This window comes from Brachyhypopomus gauderio, chromosome 12 (assembly GCF_052324685.1).
Source record: "Brachyhypopomus gauderio isolate BG-103 chromosome 12, BGAUD_0.2, whole genome shotgun sequence".
NCBI classification, from domain to species: Eukaryota; Metazoa; Chordata; class Actinopteri; order Gymnotiformes; family Hypopomidae; genus Brachyhypopomus; species Brachyhypopomus gauderio.
The window spans coordinates 19,215,499-19,233,952 of record NC_135222.1 but is presented as its reverse complement, the minus strand read 5'-3'; the positions used below and the strand labels follow the sequence as shown (position 1 = coordinate 19,233,952).

General features: G+C 45.8%; 2 protein-coding genes across 8 annotated transcripts in view; one reads left to right on the top strand and one right to left on the bottom strand.

The window, feature by feature from the left end:
• The window catches only part of tmc6b (transmembrane channel-like 6b), a 15,037-nt gene extending 9,487 nt beyond the window's left edge, over positions 1-5,550 (top strand). For all 6 annotated transcript variants that reach the window (XM_077023553.1, XM_077023555.1, XM_077023554.1 and 3 more), the window contains 11 exons: positions 962-1,117; positions 1,875-2,080; positions 2,185-2,275; positions 2,374-2,471; positions 2,595-2,690; positions 2,818-2,893; positions 3,024-3,157; positions 3,294-3,470; positions 3,963-4,041; positions 4,471-4,566; positions 4,844-5,550. In XM_077023553.1, coding sequence (XP_076879668.1) covers positions 962-1,117; positions 1,875-2,080; positions 2,185-2,275; positions 2,374-2,471; positions 2,595-2,690; positions 2,818-2,893; positions 3,024-3,157; positions 3,294-3,470; positions 3,963-4,041; positions 4,471-4,566; positions 4,844-4,861 — 1,227 coding nt within the window. In that variant the 3' untranslated portion in view covers positions 4,862-5,550. The remainder of the gene's footprint in view (positions 1-961; positions 1,118-1,874; positions 2,081-2,184; positions 2,276-2,373; positions 2,472-2,594; positions 2,691-2,817; positions 2,894-3,023; positions 3,158-3,293; positions 3,471-3,962; positions 4,042-4,470; positions 4,567-4,843) is intronic.
• notum1b (notum, palmitoleoyl-protein carboxylesterase b) lies at positions 5,329-18,454 on the bottom strand. 2 transcript variants are annotated; one of them, XM_077023566.1, is made up of 12 exons: positions 18,289-18,454; positions 17,698-18,039; positions 13,170-13,222; positions 12,962-13,057; positions 9,969-10,029; positions 9,488-9,546; positions 8,763-8,865; positions 8,428-8,619; positions 8,012-8,109; positions 7,719-7,866; positions 7,189-7,236; positions 5,329-7,093 (listed from the first exon to the last, which is right to left on the bottom strand). In XM_077023566.1, the coding sequence occupies exons 1-12, from the start codon at positions 18,303-18,305 to the stop codon at positions 6,757-6,759; spliced, it is 1,554 nt and encodes a 517-aa protein (XP_076879681.1). In that variant the 5' UTR covers positions 18,306-18,454; the 3' UTR covers positions 5,329-6,756. The 2 variants fall into 2 exon arrangements, with proteins under 2 accessions (XP_076879681.1, XP_076879680.1); XM_077023565.1 differs by having other exon boundaries at positions 17,698-18,450.

Sequence of the window (18,454 nt, the reverse complement as noted above, 5' to 3'; positions counted from 1 at the left end):
GAGTACTGAATGTGTTTATGCACCGATACTGTCTAGTCTTGTTGCTTACACGCTCCTTGCTGTTTTACTTGATGTGTCTAAGTGTATAATAACAGCATGTAGCCCAGCCACCCATGACCCCGTCCACCACTGGTCAGTTGCTGACCACAGTGCTGCTGACCAGGACCTGAACAAGGCATGAGGGAGGATGCAAGTGCAGGAGAAGTTTAAAGGGGAAAACATGAAATAACAAGGGAGTCTATTACAGCAAAGTAATGCAAGCAGTGATCACAGGGAATAGGAAGGAGAACCAGATCACGAAAGGAGTTCAGAGAGCAAAGAAACGCAAGGGGAGATGATATTGTAACAGTGACGGAGACGACGACGGTGAAGGTGCCAGACGTGGAAACGAAGACGAGTTATATACACGGAACACAACAGGAAATACCTGGGGCAGATTACCCCAGAGTAACAAGGCAAACGCGAGGGTGAAAGATGCTGTACCAAGGGCGGGGCAAAGCCGAAAACAAAGGGCAAAAGAACTAGGGGCAAAAGTCCAAAATGAAGGAACACCTGGACGCACCACCACGATGAACCATGATGAACCACGACAGCAGTGCAGAAGCATCCTTGGTGCCAAATGGACCTGGTTGAAGAAAGTAGAGCTGTTATTAGAATGTAGAGCTGCACTAAGAACATAGTTATATGGTGAAAATGATCCGGCCAACAGCGGATGAGTGGACAGAGACTTGACTACTAAAACCAAAACTGCACATAATGGTGTATCGTTGTACTGGATACTGGGCTTTAGTGTACTGGATACTGGGCTTTAGTGTACTGAATACTGTTGTACTAGGGATTTTGCATTACATTGTAATAAAATTGTAATTCCTGTCAGAAAAACAATTTAGATTAATTGATTTGTCACTTTTATTTATCCTCCTCGCTTTGTGTGTGTGTGTGTGTGTGTGTGTGTGTGTAGGAGCTGGTGGCAGAGGTGAACCGTAAGAAGGTGAAGTGGTCGTGGCTGCAGTGTCTGACTACCGTGTCTGTACAGGCTCTGGCGTGGCTCATCTGTGTCGGTACCACCATCACGTGTGCCTTGGCCGTCTTCTACTTCTCTGAGTACATGCACAAGGTGAAACACACCAGACACACCCACACTCCCCACCGGCTGGGCTATACTGGAGAAACATCACCTACATCCTTATCTGGAGTCTCGCTCTGTTTGCTCATTTACCTGGCTGATCTCATGACCTTCTTCACACTAAACAGTTAATGTTCTTAGTGTTGGAGGAGGGACCTCGGAATTCCTCAGAGCTGTGTGTGCATGTTTGGCCCCTAAAGGCTTTCTAGACATGTCAGAGCAAATATCTGTGGTTCAGCCCCTGAACTTCAAGCTTTCTGCCGTTGTCACCTCTCTCCTCTCCCTCTCTCTCTCTCTCTCTCCCTCCTCCCTCTCTCTCCCTTTCAGATTCAAATTCAAACTGCCTAATTGGCATGAATTGTAATTAACAACTGTTGCCAAAACAATGAACAGATCTCTTAACATTAGATAGATAGTATAAATACAGCAGAGGGAACATGGAACAGGTGCAAATAATGAGATGGGAGTGTTAGTAGGTAGGCGACTGGGAGTGTGGAAGGCGGGTAGGGCGTGGTTGTGTGTGTAGGGCGTGGTTGTGTGTGTAGGGCGTGGTTGTGCGCGTATGTGTGTAGGGCATGGTCTGCATGTCCATTCTTCTCTGGGATTCCAGTGTTTCTTATGCCGCCCTTTGTCTTCAGATTATGAGCACCAAGTCTCTCTCACTCTCATACTCCCCCCCCCCCCCCCCCCCCCCTCTCTGTGCACGTCTGTCTCTCCGTGTCTCTCTCCATGTCTCAATCTGCTCCAGGACCTGCAGAACCGCGTACGCTCCAAATCAAACTCCTCTCAGACCCCTGAGAGCTCGGACGGCCTCCTGCTGAAGGAGGCCAGCCTCTTGGCTCTGCCAACCGTCGTGTCCTCCATTAACCTCTTCGTGCCGGGCTTCTTCAACACAGTGGCCTGGATGGAGGAATACGACTCCCCCAGCAAGCGCAACTACGTCGCCATCTTCAGGTAGCTGTGTTTTCTGTGTGGTGAGGGTCTCCTTAGACCCAAGAACTTCCTGCGTTCAGAAGGATCCGTCTCTTGACCCTGTTCTCACACTTTGTCTTCTTCAGGAACCTGATGCTGAAAGTGAGCGTGCTCGGAGTGCTGTGTTTTCATTGGCTGGGACGGGTGGCAGATCAGCCCGATAGCGTGGGCCTGCAGGTGACGGGCAGACCAATCAACCAATCACTGATGTTCGCTGTGTCAGGATAGAGCCTGGACGTTTATGTTTGTTTGGTGGGTGTCTGTATTCTTATAAGTGCTGGGAGAGTTTCGTGGGCCAGGAGTTATACCGATTCCTGCTGATGGACTTCATCTTCACCATGCTGGACACCTTAATCGGAGAGTTCCTCTGGAGGTGAGCCCCCTCCCGCACCGCAGCCCTCAAAGTGCACGACGCCCTGAGCGCAGTGCCGAGCAACGTTTCTACAGCTCCAGCCAATCGTTTTGTCCAAATAGCTATGTTCGCCCCTCCCCGCAGGCTGTTTACCCAGAAGGTGCTGAAGAAGAAGAGGAAGCCGGTGTTTGATATCGCACGGAACGTTCTGGAGCTCATTTACGGGCAGACGCTAGCCTGGTAACCACCATATCCCACAATGCCCCCCTCAGTCCATGAAGCGCATTGGATAAGTCAAAAACTGAGGCCTGATTGGTTAGGCCGGGCACTCGTGTTTTGTGTGCTGACCTGCAGGGTCTGTGTGCAGGTTGGGCGTGCTATTCGCTCCTGTCCTGCCCGCAGTGCAGGTGATCAAACTTCTTCTCCTGTTCTACCTGAAGAAGGTGAGGTACCCCACACATGCACCGCACACTCTTTTAATCAGAGAGGAGAGTCCGCCTTTGGCTCCATTTTCAGGTTTTGCTTTTGATCATATCTCTCTCTCTCTCCCCCTCCCTCCCTCCCTCCCTCCAGATGAGTTTGATGATGAACTGCCAGGCTCCCAGGAAGCCCTGGCGAGCGAGTCAGATGACGACCTTCTTCATCACCCTCCTCTGCTTCCCCTCATTCCTGGGAGCGTCCGTCAGCGTCACCTACACCATGTGGACGTGAGCGCACGCCTCATTCACCAGCACACACACACTCACTCACACCATAGCCCAACACAACACTTGTCTCCTTGCCTTCGATCCGTCCTGCCATCCCCCCGTGTACCTGCATGGTCCTCTGGTCCCTGTGGAGCAGGATCAAGCCGTCTGGCAGCTGTGGTCCCTTCCGAGGTCTGAACACCATGTTTCAGGCGGGGAAGAGCTGGATGAAGGACCTGGCCGACACCAACCCCAGGCTCAGCTGGCTGAGATGGGCTCATACTTACCTGGTGGAGAACCCTCTCTTCCTCTTCCTGGCTGCCGGCGTGTTCCTGTGAGTCAGAGCATTCTCTCTCTCTCTCTCTCTCTCTCTCTCTCTCTCTCTTCTCTCTCTCTCTCTCTCTCGCGCGCGCGCGTACTAAAAATCTGATGTTGTGACAGCCCTAAACTATGTAATTATACAAACAACAATATTATCGTTGTTGTTTAAGATAAGTAAACAACAATAGCAATATTAATGGCAGATAACAGGCTGCTAAGACTTTAATGGCATGTTAAAACAACATGTTTTGGTCAAGAAGCTGTGTGTGGGAAGGGTGGTGTAATTAAAAGACCAACACAGGCCTGCGGAGGTTGTCATACAGGACACGCCCACTGTCATACAGGACACGCCCACTGCGCTCTCTTACTATATGAGCCTCTACCAAAACACAAAAGTGGTGAGAAGAGTGATCAGTTGTGCGGTGTGAGTGATCAGTTGTGCGGTGTGAGTGATCAGTGGTGTGAGTGAAGCTGAGTTGTGCGTTTTGTGTTTCTTTCCTTTAAGAATCGTGATCTACTTCCACAGCCAAGTGGTGGACGGGCAGCGGAAGATCGTGGAGCTACTACAGGAGCAGATTGAAAATGTAATGCAGGTCCAACCTGAGCGCCCCTCTCTGAGCACGCGCTCCGTTATGTCATGCCACACCAGTCAGACAGCATTAGCTAATTAGGCCAACTGATGGAAAACCAGCCATTAGGGGTGGTAAAAGCTAGCCAGTTGAACTCTGAATGTCCAGGCAGCAAAACCGGTGTGATGAGTCATGAGTCATAGGGCAGTCATGGCCTGGCGGTTAGGGAACTGGTCTTGTGACCAGAGGGTTGTGGGTTTGATTCCCAGACCTGACGCCATGACTGAGGTGCCCCTGAGCAAGGCCCTTAACCCTCAATTGCTCACTTATATAAAAATGAGATCAAAAATGTAAGTCGCTCTGGATGCCATAAAATGTAAATGAAAATGTCCTTCCTGTCTCTCTGCTCATAAATGTCATAATTCACAACATTCTTGTGGTCAGGAGGGGGAGGACAAGAAGTTTTTGATCATGAGATTACAAGAAATTCATGAACGGAGACGTCCAACTTCACCACGTCGCACCAGGACAATGAGTGAGGTTAGCTAGTCCTACACACACACACACACACTGACCGATGATATGATTGGCCATGGAGAGGACTGTCTGAAGACCAACGCTCCACAAGTGGGTCTGTAGGACTTCCACAACCATTAGCACCTACAGAGCTGCCAGAACCCCTCAAGTCCAAGACATCATCTGAGAGACACACACACACACACACACACACACACACACAGTTTGGAAAGTAAAACATTTTCTAAAACTAAAGCTAGAATGGTTTTCTGTTCTTCTGACCTGTGTGTCTCTGTTTCAGGAATCCAGTTTCTCATGACTTCTGCAAGGGTTCAGCAGTTCCTTTGAAAGTGAGGTGCAGGTGGAGCCCCCTGCTGTTCCTGAGCAATATAACAGTCCACTAGAAATATATCTGCAGTGTATCTACAGGCCGTGCTACAACTCTGCACTGAGAAATCCTTTAGGTAGAGGAAAGCTCACAGACCTCACCTGGACATTTTTATCAAAGTTCCTTCAGAGGAACTCTACACAACCAGTTTACCTACTCCAGAAAACTGAAAACTACTTCAGATCGATGCTTCTAGCAGAGACCTTTTTAGAAGCCTTTTAATATGAAATGCCATTATATTCTTGAAAGAATATGAGCAGGACAAAGCCTCAAGTGAGAACCGTAGGAGAAAGCAGCACAACACGGAAGATATCGGCTCCCGGTACTTCACCTCTGAGAACGTGGAAACGCTTTTATACTATGTTTATTTATGGTATAGTCATTTTATTTAGGCTGCATTTGAGGTTATTTATGTTTACCATAAAGAACCTGCTCCTTTCAGACTGTGAAAAGTGGGATTGGGTAATGACATGTACTTTCTTTCTCAGACATTACAGGGCCAGATGAATAAGCACAAATGACTTTATTGTTTAACGTTGCAAACTTTTTTTGTACTGTAGCAGTATAATTTTGTATGTTTTTAATAATACATTTTAAATAAACTCCAACATTAAAATGTTTATCAAAAGTGAAATCTTTTATGATGCACAAACATTTATAGATGTATGAAATTGTGGAAAACATTAAACTGAAGGCCTTTTTGCCGTGATTATATTGTACCTTAAGATTTATTACAAAGACATGCGATCCAAACAGCAAAGAAAGTTTTAAATGGTATATACACTTTACAAATAACCCCTTCTCTGTCTCGCAGTTACTCATAAATATGATTTACACATTAAAAATAAATAGATGACTTAATGTAGCTTACGTTTAGAGATGTTCCAAAACACAATGTGGAGTTTAAAGGCTGGTTCTGTGTTCTCTGATAACACCAGGCGTGTTTGGACTGTGTTGCCCCCACACGGGCTCGTCTCTCGCACTGATGGATTGGGCAGCTCGGTGATCGACAGGCCCGTGTGTGCTGGCATTCCTGCCCTCTCGGAGTCCCTCGTGATCACGGGTTGGATCACCCTTTGGAGATCTGGCCCGGCGAGTCCTTAAAGCAGTTCGGTTAGGCTCTCTACTGCCAAACTCTCGGGTGGGGAAGTGCTGCGCAAAGTTTGACTAAAGTGACGCCGCATCGTAGCGCCACGGTAACCAGGCTTAACGGTCGCTTTGCTGTCTCCTGACATTGCAGTGCTTGAGAATAATTATCCTTTACGTTATATAGCTCCTTCCTCACTAAAGGTTGCTTTTACAATTTACCAAATAACAAACAAAACAATATCAGTGTCCTGAAAAACACCCATAAACTGGACGTGAGAGACAATGGAAGGACCTTTAACAGGTTCTGCTGTAATATGCCTAAGGCGCCAGCAGGGGGCGAAGCTTATCATTTCAGTGAAACTACCTCCAAGTAGCTTTATTGAACTCAGGAGAGCTGGACGGTTGTCTCAGGCATCATCAATATTATGCATATAATATATATATTTGTCTATGCAAATATATATTATGTATGTTTTAGGACACTTTGCATATTCTGTTACAACAGTCCATGTATCCTCAGCAAAGAAATGTAAAAAGTAAATTGAATAATATAATCTGAATAAATCCATATCCTTTAAAAAAATATATGCTTGTTGGTTTACAACTTAAGGTTTTAAGCCAGGTGGTTTGTGTCCTCCACGGAACGGCCAAACTCCAGTTCCTGCAGCCGTTCTGTGGCCCAACTCGTGTGTGTTTGTGCACGTGACCCCCCCCCCCCCCCCCCCGCCCACGTGTGCTCAGCTGCCGCTATTGAGCATGCCCAGTAGCTTGCTGGGGTCCATTCCCTGCTGCTTGGCCATGCGCTGTACGTCGAAGCCCATGTGGGTCAGGAACTGCACTGCGCTCATCTCCCTCCCCGTCTGCTGGTCACGGACGGTGGGGCACGTGGGGTTGCAGTGGGGCCACGGGCAGCTGTCGATCAGATGCAGGGGGCAGTTCCTGGGTGGTGGGCGGGGCAGGCCGCCGCCCCTGCTGCTGTTGCCGTGGTGGCGGAGGCTGCTGTGGAGGCTGCGGTCCCAGCACTGCAGGGCGCGAGGGAGAGAGGTGCCCTTTACCTGGACGTCCGTCCAGTAACTGGGGGAGGGGGATGAGAATTGAACCAATCAGAAATCAGGTGATGTCATAAGAGGAATGAATAAAGGAGAAAGGCAGGGGAGGGGAGTACTCACTTCCTGGTGATGACCTCATGTGATAGACACGCTGGAGCAAACATGGCCCTGTTAGTCACAACAGAAGAAACAATCAGATTCTACCGTTCACCTACACAAAAGACAACAACTGGAAGGGAACCTGCTTCTTTCCAAAGGTGTGGGCTTCTTATAGTCAGCATACTGAGTTTGACTATCTCGTTACAAATTTAGACTGAAAACATTATCAGAAAACATCAAGGCAGATCAACCAATATCGGGTAACCCAGCACAGATGAGGACCAATCAGAGCCGACGGTGAGGAACACAGCACACCTAGTGCAGGTGACACTCAGCTCAGCTTGTTCCTAAGACGTGTGAGGAGCACGAGACCTGCTGGAGAGCTCACACGGATCCTGCACCTGGCTTCACCGTATAAACATCTGGCTATGTGCTCATAGAGCCCCTTACATTCCACAATCACCTCATACATTTTTCCAGGTAAATACATTTTGAAAAAAAATTCCACGTGATTTTGTTTTTGAAGACCCGTTCAAAGTGGAAGTGCTTACGGGACGTCTTTCAGGGTGTTCCTGAGCTCACTGCCCAGGTTCTGGATGTAACGCCACTGGCCCTCCTGCACCGGCTGTCCCGTTAGATGAATGTTATCTACTGTTAGCTGAGCTTCATCAAACAACCATTGGACCACAAATACAGGACCTGAGAGACGGATAGAGACAGAAAACAGAGAGGGACGGGGAGAGAGAGAAATATAAGGGAGTGAGGGGATAAGAGAATGTGTCTCTCTGACGATATAGATTTTAATAATTTCATTAACCAGTAGATGGTGCTGTTTCTCTCTTACTTTTTAGAGACGGGTAGACTTTATAGCCAAAGAAACAGTTCCATTCCTCTCCAGTGTGAGCCAGTCTGCAGCGCTCAGGTACCACACTACCCCAGTACCTGCAGCCCAGAGAAAAGACGGAGGATTTCACTGTTATTTCTCTCCCACTCTCTCTGAGAAATGGTTTATTTGCAAGTGTTTTGTATCAATGCTACCAAACCAGGTAAAAGAAAAAAGTAAAAGAAAAATCGAATAAAATTGCTTAGTACTAGACCCTTAACAATATAATTATTTTAGAATATAAATAAATGCAGCAAAATGAAATGACCTGCCCCCCCGTGGACGACCTGAATGCAGGGACGGACAGGAGGCCTGTAATAGAGGAGCTTAACTGCACATAGAGCATTTGTAAATCTTCTCCAGATCCACCTCCTCACCTGATACCGCGTTTAATGGCCTCGATGGGGGCGCAGTTGATGGTGTCCACACACTCGCTGCAGCCGAACTGCTGGTTGTCCAGAAACCAGCCAGAGTCGGCCAGTCCTCGCACCTGGACCGACCCGTGACCCCAGCTCTTCAGCAGGTCGGCCACGCCGTCCACGTTCAGCAGAACGCCCGTGCCTCCCGCACTGGTACGAGTGCACGCAAACGCACACACCCACCCACACACACACACACAATGCAGACACAAAAGTGTCAAGTGAGATTTCCAAAAACATTTTATATAACGCAACAAATCCTATTAATAAAAATGACTCAATGACTCACTGACCTGCTCCCTGCTAGCAGAAGAACTTTAGCATTGTCCAGGCCTTTGGTCAACAGGGCCTTAATGACCTCCTGAATGATCTGAGAACCCATGAAGGCATAGTGGTCTAAGCACAGAGAGATGGAGGGAGTTGGAGATTCAGCTGAGTGAAATCAGGACACACACACACACACACACACACACACACACATATGCTTGCATGCACACACACATACACACACAAACACACGCATGCTTGTGCCTTGTAAGTAAGTAAGTAAAATTCATTTATATAGCACTTTTCACAGGCACAAGCCACAATGTGCTTTACAACGGAAAATAAAATAAAATAAATAAAAACACAAAAACACACACTATAAAACAGAAATAAAATACAGTGCACAAGGTCAACGGCTGCAACCTCCACCACTAACTAAACACCTGCGTAAAAAGGAAAGTCTTTAGCTGTTTTTTAAAAGTATCCACAGAGTCAGCTGATCTTAAATGTGGTGGAAGTGTGTTCCACAGTTTTGGAGCAACCACCTTAAACGCTCGGTCTCCACGAGTCTTTAGACATGAGCGTGGCACAGACAGTAAACTCAGGTTGTTTGACCTGAGTGATCGTGATGAAGTGTAGGGGTGGAGCAGGTCAGCGACATACACAGGAGCTGTGTTGTGTAGTGCTCTGTATGTTAAAGTTAAAATCTTGAACTGGATCCTAAATTCTACAGGAGTCCCTTGTGACTCACTTTGTTCCGTCTTGGGTGCCGCTCCACTCCACACATCGCTGGAGCAGTACGGAATGAATCTGTAGGCAGAGGAGTGACACGACAATACGGCTTATACCACACCTCTGATTTACTGACGTGATCACCTACGGATAAAAACTGATACACACCACATACACTTTTTCAGTGGTGTGGGTCATCTGCAGAACTTGTGTGGTCTAGCATCTATATCAAAGTGGGGTGTATGGATGTGTGTGTGTGTGTGTGTGTGTGTGTGTGTGTGTGTGTGTGTGTGTGTGAGTGTGTGTGTGTGAGTGTGTGTGTGTGTGTGTGTGTGTGTGTGTGTGTGTGTGTGTGTGTGTGTGTGTGTGTGTGGTGGCTTCTGTATCTGTGTTCGATGGCAGCTGGGTTGGTGTACAGGCTGTGTTATGAGAGCTCTTATTCAGCGAGCATGTGGAAAGACCTGCGGGTGTGTACGGAGCAGTCTGATCCGCATACTTACACCATGTTTGCATTCCACCAGTGTGGGTTTTCCTCTGGCTGAGGAGACAGAATCCCAGTACCTGAAACATGCATACACATACACACACATACACACACACACACACACACACACACACACACACACACACACACACACACACACACACACACACACACAGAATGGCACCATTAATCACAGTTCACTAAACTACGGCGTCTGAAAGCTGCGTTCTGAGTGAATTTTGAAACAGTGAATTCTCTCTCCACTCAGGCAACAACGCGAAGCAGAGATGCTCAGAAACACCAACAAAAATAACAAAACAACAAATGCTTATAGGATGCACTCTGTTTCAGATTTCAAAAGGTCTGCGGAAGCCTCCTGACCATAATGAGTACCTGACAGTAAGGGTTAGCTTAACCATGTCTGTGTGTGTGTGTGTGTGTGTGTGTGGGTGTGTGTGTGTGTGTGTGTGCACATGCGCACATGTATATGTGTCTGAGAGAGAGATAGAGACAAAGAGTGTGTCTTGGCCGATTTCTTTGGAAAAACAAACATTTCTCATTTAAAGTATTTTTCTTTTTTTCACTTTTAAGAATATCAACCCATTACACTAGTTTGGTGAATCACACTAATGTGGCTGTACCCTCAAACCACAGTGTACCAAACCTGGATTCTTACACACACACACACACACACACACACGCACACACACACACACACACACACACACACACACACACACACACACACACACAATGTGGCGCTTGTAGTGAGAGTATGACGTGAGATGGTCTACTCCACAAGCCTCATCTCTAGATATGAACTACTACATTACTTTACCAAGATAAATCCACCCCACATGTTTATGAGTTATGCCAGCTCTGAAAGAGCTCACCATGGATGTGATGGCGTGCTTATGAGTAGCAGTTTCTTATAGAAGGAAAAACAGTCCACACAGAATTCCTGCTTTCCAGCACTGCCTTTCCTGGTGTGGTCCTGGTTTAGAGTCTAGTAACCAAATAATCTTTTGCCCCCCAACATTAACATTTAAACTGGGATCTGCCACATGCAATCTCAGTCCTAAAGTCCCCAAACTTGTACACATCTCCCAGTCACAGAGCATCCCACGCTAAACACGTCTGTGTTTTCGCTCCTCAAAAATCCAGTTCAACAAGGAGCTGATGGAGGGTAAATGAGCTTGGCCAACAGGAAAACTACCATGAAAACCAAACAGATCAACTGTCCTGGATCTGGGAGCCAATGAGCTACACCACAATGTAAAGGGATCAGAACTCTAATCACTAATCAGCCTGCTTTCTATTCTGAAGCAAAATAGCTTTTACTGACATACTGCTTCATTGAGCCACATCGCTGATGGCCTCGTGTTACCATTTTGCAGTACATTCCAGAAATGTTGTGTGATAATACTCCCTCTGGTTCGTTACAGTCCGAGTGCTTTGTTACACAGTATCAGCTACACTAAACCCTACTAACCAGAGGTATCCTGCTCTACAGAAGTACCCCACAAAACAGAGGTACCCCACTAAAAAGAGGTACACTACTAAACAGAGGTACCCTACTACACAGAGGTACCCTACTAAAGAGAGATACCCTCCTAAGCAGAGGTACCCTACTACACATAGGTACCCTACTATACAGAGGTACCCCACTAAAGAGAGGTACACTACTAAACAGAGGTACCTCACTAAACAGAGGTATCCCACTAAAGAGAGGTACACTACTAAACAGAGGTACCCCACTAAAGAGAGGTGCCCTACTAAACAGAGGTACCCTACAAAAGAGAGGTTCCCTACTAAACAGAGGTACCCTACTAAAGAGAGATTCCCTACTAAACAGAGGTACCCTACTAAAGAGAGATATCCTCCTAAGCAGAGGTACCCTACTACACATAGGTACCCTACTATACAGAGGTACCCTACTATAAGAGAGGTACACTACTAAACAGAGGTACCACACTAAACAGAGGTACCCCACTAAAGAGAGGTAAAGTACTAAACAGAGGTACCCCACTAAAGAGAGGTACACTACTAAACAGAGGTACTCCACTAAAGAGAGGTGCCCTACTAAACAGAGGTACCCTACTAAAGAGAGGTTCCCTACTAAACAGAGGTAACCTACTAAACAGAGGTACCCCACTAAAGAGAGGTAAAGTACTAAACAGAGGTACCCTACTAAACAGAGGTATCCCACTAAAGAGAGGTACCCTACTAAACAGAGATACCCCACTAAAGAGAGGTGCTCTACTAAACAGAGGTACCCTACTAAACAGAGGAGCCCTACTAAACAGAGGAGCCCTACTAAACAAAGGTACCCCACTAAAGAGAGGTACCCTACTAAACAGAGGTACCCCACTAAAGAGAGGTACACTACTAAACAGAGGTACCCTACTACACATAGGTACCCGACTAAACAGAGGTACCCCACTAAAGAGAGGTACCCTACTGAACAGAGGTACCCTACTAAACAGAGGTACCCCACTAAAGAGAGGTAAAGTACTAAACAGAGGTACCCTACTAAACAGAGGTACCCCACTAAAGAGGTACCGTACTAAACAGAGGTACCCCACTAAAGAGAGGTACCCTACTAAACAGAGGTACACTACTAAACAGAGGTACCCCACTAATGAGAGGTAAAGTACTAAACAGAGATACCCTACTAAACAGAGGTACCCCACTAAAGAGAGGTACACTACTAAACAGAGGTACCCCACTAAAGAGAGTTGCCCTACTAAACAGAGGTACCCTACTAAAGAGAGGTTCCCTACTAAACAGAGGTACACTACTAAACAGAGGTACCTCACTAAAGAGAGATACCCTACTAAACAGAGGTACACTACTAAACAGAGGTACCTCACTAAAGAGAGGTGCCCTACTAAACAGAGGTACCCTACTAAACAGAGGTACACTACTAAAGAGAGGTTCCCTACTAAGCAGAGGTACCCTACTATACTGAGTGGAGCAGGGTGGAGTAGGGGAAGCTACCAAGCTTACCTGTACGAGTGGGAGGCCACCTGTTGGAGCTCATCAGCCTCCGCATGGTGTCATACCTGGTGTCACAGTTCTGCTTGCTGAAGCAGTACCACCCACCTGGGAAACCATTGCAAACCTTCAGGCAACATTCACGCAATGTTCACGCAAGGTTCACAACCTTCTTGGAATGTCTTTAGCAACAATGGCAAGAATGGGAACATGTACTTACCCTCCAAGAACACCAGCCACCTCCTGCTTCCTTTGGACTCCTTTAGGTAGTAGCTGAAACAAGAAAATGTCTATTTATACTATATATACTGTATGTATATAGTATGGTATATATATATATATATATATATATGCACATATGCACGTATCAGGTCTCTGAGGACCATTGCAGTGTTACTGTGACTGACACTGAGTTTTGCAAGTGTAACTAGTGTTATCCTGCACTCCAGTAATGTCATCACACTCCCTCAGTGATGACAACTGCCCAGAAGAAAGATAATACGGTATGTTTTCTTCCGCCTTTCTTCACCTGTGTGTGTGGTCCAAGGCCAAGCAAAATTACTTTGGTTCTTTTGAGAGAAATGAGTAAAGGTCCACTGAAATCGAAGCGTTGAGTGTGTCACCTTAAGCGATTGCACAGAAATGTTACACACTGGTTACTGTACATGATGGAAGCTCTCAAAATGCAGAAACGAATTCCAGGAGTCTAACTGAAGGAGACTCAAGCTGCGCACAAAATTCCCTTGTAACTTTGATCATAGGCTTCTGATTCTGAATTTCAGTCTAAACGTGAATGACTGATTTTGTGATATAGAGGTGTAATGACGGCATATTAATATGAAAACTCAAAGGAACTGGTAAATGTGTAACTGTGTAGGGAATATCTGGTATTAAAGCATCTGACATTAAACATAACGTGAAGCCCAACTATCCAGGCTGTTCATGATGAAAAGGACTGTGGGACATAGAGCAGGATTATCACCATGGACCAGGCAAATGTCATTCTCTGTGCCATCTGAACTTACTGAACTAATAAACAGGCATCGAAATCATGTATGTACCTCATTCTCCATTGGTTGAAAAGTATGTGCGAGTGTCTGTGTGTGTGTGTGTGTGTGTGTGTGTGTGTGTGTGTGTGTTTGGCAATGCCTGTATATACTGATTGACATAACCCTTTAATGCCAGTGGTCGTGATTTTTGCCTCTCCCTGAAACATAAGCTTTGTGGAAGAGCAATAATATTTGATTATTTCAAAGTCATTTTCTCCTTCATGTGGAGTCCATGCAACTCTGCCAAGTTCAACCTCACACACTGAGAGCTGCCAATTGCTTCATATTACCAAACTCTTAAAAAAACACAAACCCCAAACCCCACATGCTTCTAGCCTTTGCCTTTGTTCAGTAATGTGAAACATTTGGCTTTCATTTCCCTGCTAAAGCCTTCACTCTCGTCCTGTTTTATTTGCTGTCCATTTCAGAGTTATGAAAACTATTATTACTTACGGTATTAGGGAACTGCTTATAGTGGCTTCACAACAGGTGGTAAATTGCCCAAACTGATTCGATTCATACTACCCCCTCCCAAACACACACACACGCACACACACACACACACACACACACACACACACACACACACACACACACTCACCCCCCCCCCCCCCCCGCACACACACGCACACACATATACACACACAGACACTCTCCAATTGTCTTTCCTTGAAAAGAGGAACCTTTAAAAACACGAAAGGCCTTCAGAAGGTGTTTTGCATCAGGTGTTTTGTGGCCACAGTAAACACAAGCTCAGTCTGACTGGGTGCAATGGAGTGTGTGTTTATGAGCTCTGAGTGGATATGGAACACAGTGTATTGGGTCACTTACAGGAATGCTATTTTAAGACCGGAAGGTCAGAAGCCCTACACGAGGGCCTGAACCATGGCTGTGTTGCTTGTGAAAAACTGATTTAAGATCAGTGGTGTAACAGCAGGCCCGAGACGTGGGGACCCATGTTTATGAATCATAAACAAGCATGCTATTTGATATCTTTATTTAATTTGAACAAATGCTGTATCATCGGACAGCTTCTTTTGTTCCAAATTTCCCATCACACTATATAGATTCAGTCTATCAATGGGTAGTTGAACAGTGAACTGAACACTTAAACGACCTTTCTCCAAGTCTCTAAGTTTGTCAGATTATGGTTGTGATTGGCCCCTGGGGGAGATTCCTAAATATCAATGCATTGTACTTGCATATGCATTGGAAACATTGTAATGCACGACGAACAGTGCAGAAGCAGCTGAATTACAGAAATGGTTGAGTTTCTGTGGTTCTAACTTATCTTGTGTGGCTATCATGTGGAGTTTTATATTGCTAAGTCACGAGTTGGGTTTAGGTGACTCAGTGCTTCGTTCAGAATATGGGCTACGTTCTTTCAACCTTACTTCATCGTACAAACATTCACATTAAACCATGGGCTCTGGGCTTCATAAAGTAGTTAGAATGCTCATCGTGTTACTGAACATAAGGTGGGTATTTGTATTGGAGGACTAACCCTGGCCATGTTTGGGTAAGACCTTAAACTAAGATCTCAGAGAACAGGGGTCTTTGTTAGAAGCCATTTCAGGGCCCCAAGAGTTGCTACGCAGCCAAACAACAGAACGCTGCTCTTACAAACGCATCACACTCGTTCACTCTCTTTCTTGCAGTTGTATCACTTTCTTTCATCCTGTTCTTCTCTCTTTTATCACGGAGATGCAGCTAAGGTGACACTCTAGAATTAATCCTTTGGACATGCGTTGCTTCAAAGATACAGAGGGGGGAGGTGTTTCCCCTCAGGGATGAGAGGGGTAGAAATGGATGGAGGGAGTGAAAGAAAGAAAACAGAGGGATAGGCAGGGGGAAAATGTCTGGGTATAGGGTTCAAACCCTATGAACTCAGATTCTTAGATGTCTTCACATATACAAGTTCTTCATAAGCTTGCTTTGATCATTGATTATGCTCACCAGACAGCTGTGTGTGTGTGTGTGTGTGTGTGTGTGTGTGTGTGTGTGTGTGTGTGTAGTGCTTCCATGTTTGTATTTGTGTGTGGGGGATGTGTGTGTATGTGTTACTCTCTCAGTATGGCAGCCAGACAGCACTGAAACCAACGTTTTTGCCTCACATAAAGTGTGGCGGCGTCTCCTGTGGTGGAATCCCTTTGATGTGCCTCTGGCCTTGGTAAGTAAACTCAGGGCCTTTCACATGTAAGGAGCCAGCGTGCCTTCCCATGTGCCCTCTTCTGGCTGTAGACCAGTCTGGCCACTCAGCTAATTCCAGACAATTAACGACTGTCCTGGTCTGCTGAACAGCACTGCTACAAGGAGAAACGCATGTATGCATGGTTCCAGCGTATTAAATGACTAGGCAATAGGTGCTCAATGACACAGTGAATTTGTCAGCAAGCCCTTTTCAAAGATACTGTACTGTTCTGGGGAACAGAAGCTGATGTCTTGATGAAAAAGGCTGCGCGGTCATTCGAGACCAATGTCAGTTACGTCATGCAAGAAACGGATAAACGGAGAAGTTAAACAATACTGAAGACAGATTTATCCTCAACGATAGCGTGTTGTCTCACACAGTTCAGTTTGACCACGACTTTTGAAGTGAACTAAATGAGTTATTAAAAGCGAGAAACACTGAAGACGTTGTCAACACCATAGTAAGGAAAGATTCTGAAGCGCGTGCATCCAAACCCCGCGCCACGCGCCCACCAGGACCGTGCACGTCCACGTCCACGAGGCACGCACGACCAGTCGTTTCAAAAACAGGAGGATGTCTCAGACTATTTTCGGAATACACAAATTGGCTTTGGCGGTCTCTGGACGGCCTGCCACACGTCAAGCGAGTATTACTGAAGAGGAGCGTAGATCTCTTCATTTTAAGCAACCAACGGATGCGAATAAGTAAGAATGCCTGGGAGCACGCGCAACGTCTCCCTCGCTTCGTTCTAAAACGGGAAATCCCTCAGACTGTGAATTGCTGCCTTGGTCGAATGACTTCGTCCAAATTAGGAAATCTTCACTTTACCTTCATCTCATTTTCTACCCGCTGTTTCACCAGCACTTGAAATCTCGACGACCATCACGTGCATGAGTAAAGCTAGAGAGAAAGCAACGAGTCGCACCGTTGCGCGCGTAGACACCTGTTGTGTTTGACAAGCCTAGCGAAAAACTTCACTTAGACCTGTTTTTATAACTGTTAGTTAGTTTTTAAACACATTTTCTCGTCTGGAACATGTAGCAATCTTTTAATGTGTTTACTACTATATATTTGTTTAAACTAAAACATAATACCCTATATAAATAATACACTAGAATACTCGATCAGTCTACTTTTCATAAATATGAAACTTGAAATTTGATGCAAAAAATTAAATAAATTGTTAATAGACATCAATAACAAGGTATAGGTCTGCACACTAGTAATCACTAGTGTGTGTGTGTGTGTGTGTGTGTGTGTGTGTGTGTGTGTGTGTGTGTGTGTGTGTGTGTGTGTTCTAACTGCCCAGATGGGTAAAAATCGGAGGACAAATTTCGATTGCGGTGAAAAATCACAATTGACAAAATATGGCACATTTAGGTGATATTGGTCGCGGGTGTGGACACATGGGTGACCCAAGAAATCGAAGCGTATTTTAAATTAACAACTGGAGCATACTGCAAGTACGGCACTGGGTTGGCACGTGTTTTTTGCACAAAAAAACGTACCCTGCCGGCGTTCCGTCGTTGCAGGTGACCGAGGAGTTCTCCAAAAAGTGCAACTTCATGTCCTGGTTGAGCTTTTGAGCAGAACAAGGATAGAGCGACTGAGCAAGATTCTTCACTTGCGTCATGAAACTGTCCATGTTCCCCTCCACCGCCGTGAAATCCAAGGGAAAGCTCTCGATGGGCTCCGTCCTGTCCCGGTATGAGGGGGCCGGCTGCGCGCGGCGAGGCTGTGTCCGTCCACCACGTACCTTTCTGGCCTCACAGGTTTCGGCAAGTAAGAGTGTCACTAATAGCGCCGAGCGCAACAGTGCCCAAGTCCGCATCCTCACCCGACCGTTCCGGCTTCCCATTTCCAAAAAAGAAAACGCTGTTAACATTTATTCCTTAACAAGGTCAATGCTTCTTTTCTAATAAGACTCTGTGAGACATTGACCAGTGTAACTTATATTCATTTAATGTTTTCCCCTCTATATCCAGGTACTGTCCTTCTGAACTTGTCAATAGCACTTCTAGTTCACTAAACAGTTCTAACACTAAAGCTCTGGCTGTCGGTCCATTTATCAGATTCTCAGAAACATATTATTAACTGACCTTGATGTAAATACCATTCAGTGCCTATTTAGAGTGAAGTAAAAAAAACAATGTAAAAACGTTCACTGTAAAAAACCCGATTAATTATGCGCTTTTCATTCGAGCTTCAAAATGGTTGAAAACATCCTTTTCCTCGTCCTTGTAAATTGCGGATTCATAATTTCCA

Bases quoted from the DNA above. Each gene is read 5' to 3' on its own strand.
- notum1b (XM_077023565.1), bottom strand. From the start codon at position 18,074: ATGTTAACAGCGTTTTCTTTTTTGGAAATGGGAAGCCGGAACGGTCGG. The intron at 10,030-12,961 runs GTAAGCTTGGTA...TGCATGTTTCAG, and splicing joins GTGGCCTCCCACTCGTACAG to GTACTGGGATTCTGTCTCCT. The intron at 7,237-7,718 runs GTAAGCACTTCC...TGTGACTAACAG, and splicing joins AACACCCTGAAAGACGTCCC to GGCCATGTTTGCTCCAGCGT.